At 40.1% G+C, this 4185-nt stretch overlaps 1 protein-coding gene across 1 annotated transcript in view; it reads left to right on the forward strand.

The window, feature by feature from the left end:
• Nucleotides 1-2875, forward strand: part of TBX20 (T-box 20) — a 65686-nt gene extending 62811 nt beyond the window's left edge. Inside the window, exons 7-8 of the mRNA XM_012638771.1 lie at nucleotides 786-898; nucleotides 2535-2875. Of these exons, the coding sequence (XP_012494225.1) occupies nucleotides 786-898; nucleotides 2535-2875 (454 nt within the window). The remainder of the gene's footprint in view (nucleotides 1-785; nucleotides 899-2534) is intronic.
• Nucleotides 2876-4185: the final 1310 nt, after the last annotated feature.

Genomic DNA, 4185 nt, shown 5'->3' on the forward strand with positions numbered 1-4185 from the left:
CTGGCTTTTAAGAAAACTAGCAGCAGCTTAGACTTCCCAAAACTAAAATTTTTATTTTTAAAATTAACCTCACTCTTTGATTTATAGACTGTGTTGCAAGAGGAAGACCATCTATAAAGCCAACATGCCAATTTATCTGGGGGCCTAAATTTCTTAATGGCCATTTGCATTTCCTTCATAGGTTCTCTTTAGTTTTCAGTCTTAAAGCAACAAGCATCTTAAAGTGTTCATTACCCAAACTACCCATATTGTCATATACTCTATAAATTTGTTTGGCTTATTGGTGAACATTAAGTCTTTTTATGACCACTGATACTTTGAACTTCCTACCAACATTTCATCAGATGTTGAATCAGTACGGTTCATATCAGTTAGGTATTTGTTTTGTATTTGTTAGCTGATGAAGTCAGTAAGAAAATTCATTGCAGCTCTTCGTAGCAAATTCATTCACTCATTATTTTTCACATCATTAAATTCCATATTCCTGTGGTCAGGTTTCATTGCTACTTGTTCACCTCTTTGTCCTTCATTTTGTAGAATTTCAGGGGATTTTCCTTATCCTATCCAGTCACGTTTGCTTATGTTTACACACCTGAGATCTGTCTCTGAGAAGTCACTTTATAGCAGAATAAATGCATGTGTTTTGATTGTCGTCCTTCCCTGAAGCAGTTGCGTTTTGGCTAAGAAAAAGGTTTTACTGACTAGCAAATTACCTTTAAGATCCCTCTCCATCTCTGAGTCCCTAACTTTTTAGTTAACTTGTGATTTGTCACTCTGTAACATAGGGAAAGTGTGGAGAGCCTGATCCAAAAGCATTCCTATGCCCGCTCACCCATCCGCACCTATGGAGGAGAAGAGGATGTCTTGGGGGATGAGAGTCAGACAACCCCAAATCGAGGTAAGACGGCTTCTGAGGCTGTGGATTTGTTGAGGTACAGCACATGAAGGAGAAGGGGGCAGGCAGTTGATGAGACGTCTCGTCCTCAGTATACATACTGCCCAGAAAGGATTGCAGGAGCCTCTTCAGGAAGGGACAGCCCCTGACACTGAGCCTCGCACATTTCATTATTTCACCTTTCAGTCATAAGCAGTTGTGCTGCCTGAAGGTTCCTGTGGTGTGGTTTTTTTAGTGAAAGGACATTGAGCCTTTGAGTCAGGGGTCAGGAGTTTCTTTTCTGCAATTTATTATGAAAGAGCTGTTGAACTTCGGGGGCAGTCTCTTAGTCTTTCTGAACCTGTTTTATAATCTGAAAATCAGGGGATGTATGTATTCTATCTATGTCAGGAATAGTTTATTAAGATCACAGACCAAAATAGAAAACACTTTTAAAAGAGGATTGTCCAAGAGAAGGGCATTATGCAGAAGCAGTGGCCCCAATGGTGACAGCAGGAGCTGAACAAAGTTTCTCTGTTGCAAAGGTTCAGGGAGCAGCCGCCTGCATCTGGGAAGGAAGTCCAGAGAAAAGAGGCTTGAGGTGCCCCATCCTGGGAACAGGAATGTTCTTATGGGGACAGCCCTCATGTATTCCGTAACATGAAATAACATAATCAGTGAAAACCTAGGATATTTCATATAACCCGTCATATAACTTTTGACTCCCCTAAAACTAATAATAGCCTACTGTTATTAGAGCCTTACCTATAACATAAACAGTCAATTAACACATATTTTATGTATTATTTGTATTATATACTATATTCTTATAATAAAGTAAGCTAGAGAAAAGAAAATATTAAGAAATTCTTAATGTTAGAAATTGTAAAGAAAATGTTATTAAGAGAGTTATTAAGAAAATCATAAGGAAGAGAAAATATATTTACTCTTAAGTGGAAGTGGATCATCATAAAGGTCTTCATCCTCATCATCTTCACATTGAGAAAGCTGAGGAAGAGGAGGATTTGTTCTTGCTGTCTCAGGGGTGGCAGAGGTGGAAGAGGTGGAGGAGGTGGAAGGGGAGACAGGAGAGGTGGGCACGCTCAGTGTAACTTTTATTGAAAAGTATATGTGTATAAGTGGACCTAAGCAGTTCAAACCTGCATTGTTCAAGAGTCAACTGTTAATAGATACAGTCAGAAAATTGAACATCAACTCTTGTCTAAACCTCTGAATGCTGTAATGTGGGAAAACTTACTCTTGTGGGTTCTCACAACGGTTTTGGAAGCCAGGTAGTTTCCTTTCGTATGGAAATGCTGCAGAGGTTAGGACAAATGTCAGATATTTGGAGCTCCTTTTAAGGGGATCAGGTCATTACCTGCAGGCAGGGTATTAATGTCATGGCCACTCCGTGGGAGTATGTGGGCCATAAAACGAGTTTACTTTTTCCCATAAGTAAATTCTATCTTCCATGTAGAGCATAAATAATATCTTCTTAGAAAGGTAGATTTGCCCCATGGCAAATCTTCTATGTGTTTGTCTTTTCAAACTGCAGATCTGTTAAATATTTTTGAAAATAAATCGATCTTTACAGATAATTTCATTCTTGATCTGCACACTGAAATAGCGTTTCCAGTCTAATGAGTGTTTTTCCTTACAGGATCAGCCTTTACAACATCTGACAATTTGTCTCTCAGCTCCTGGGTATCATCTTCTTCCAATTTTCCTGGGTTTCAGCACCCACAGTCCCTGACTGCTCTTGGCACCAGCACAGCGTCCATAGCAACACCCATTCCTCACCCCATACAGGGTTCTCTGCCACCATATAGCCGGCTGGGGATGCCTCTGACCCCATCGGCCATCGCCAGCTCCATGCAAGGGAGTGGCCCTACGTTCCCTTCATTCCACATGCCAAGATACCATCACTACTTTCAGCAGGGGCCCTACGCTGCCATCCAGGGACTGCGCCATTCCTCTGCTGTGATGACGCCATTTGTATGACTCTTCAAAAAATGGGAGAATCCAGATCCAGAATGCGCAAATGGGTATGGAAATATAGGACAGGGTTGGGAGGGTGGGATGTGGGGTATTGGAGCAGGGGCTTTCCAGGAGACATGGAACCTGTTAAAGAGGAGAGATGGACTCACAATAAAATCTACTGCTAAGGGAATGCACCATGGATCAAGATTCATCTGTAGCTGGGGGACAGCTCTTGGGTTCAGGAGAGAATCAATGTAAAGTTCACAGCCAGCCTGAAAGTTTAATAATACGAGGCAGATGAATCCTAAGGTGCATTATTCCTGGTGGTTAAAAATGCTGTGTCGATACAGTAATGTATAAAATCAATGTGTATAGGGTTTCTTTCTGCTTTCCACAGGTTAAAAGAATCTTCAAAGAGGCAATATTATATAGCATACTGATCATAATGACTAACTTAAGTCAATTTCTCCCTGTAGAAAATGGAAGCCAATAGAGAAATATTTGTAGTGCAGTAGCTTAAGCATGTTTAGTTTTCCTTTGTGTTAGTTCGCTGGGGAAGGTGCTGAGATAATGCTAATGCATCCTGTTCTGCAGATGAATACATGGTAATGACTTCACAAAGTTCTTTTTGTAATATTGAAGGGCCAATACCCAACAGGCTCTGTTTTTACAGTCTTGTGTCCTTTCTTTCTAATTCTCTTTCTTGCAGCTACTTGCCATTTATGTAGGAAAAAATCTTCCACATACAATTTTGAAGAACCTCTCTATGTTACATTGTAAAACTGAGGTTTAATTTTTATGGGCTGCATTCTATATACTACTGATTTATTCACTGAGGAACACTCCAAAGCCTCTGCCTGATGGTATGTGAGGCTTTCTTTCACTTGCAGCTGCAATAGAAAGATGGTTGTCCTATTGTGAAGGGAATCTCTGCCGTGGGTGCCAAAGACTCCTTCATTTTCACTTCAGCTTTGGGAGACCTTATGGATGTTAAAATGCACTGGGCCAAATTCTCATTTTTGGTGAATCTGCTTTGTTATGCTGCCACCGATTGACAGGGATTTGAGAATGACCATTCTAAATGCCTATGTAGCCACATTTAAGCTGTGCTCCTGAGGAGTAAAATGTGCCCATACCTCTGATTTGTCCTTTTTTCTTATTGTGTTATATTCATTGACCCCATTACCATTTTTCTATACTATGAAATTGCACATTAACTCAGTGACTCCCTGACAGAAATGTTGACAGTTCTTATAAGTAAATCTAAAGCATTCATCCATGTTATTTTGAACTCTTGCTATCTTCTTAAGCCTTCCTTTAATGTTTATAAT

The sequence above is a fragment of the Propithecus coquereli genome, unplaced genomic scaffold (genome assembly GCF_000956105.1).
Source record: "Propithecus coquereli isolate 6110/MARCELLA unplaced genomic scaffold, Pcoq_1.0 Scaffold134, whole genome shotgun sequence".
NCBI lineage: Eukaryota > Metazoa > Chordata > Mammalia > Primates > Indriidae > Propithecus > Propithecus coquereli.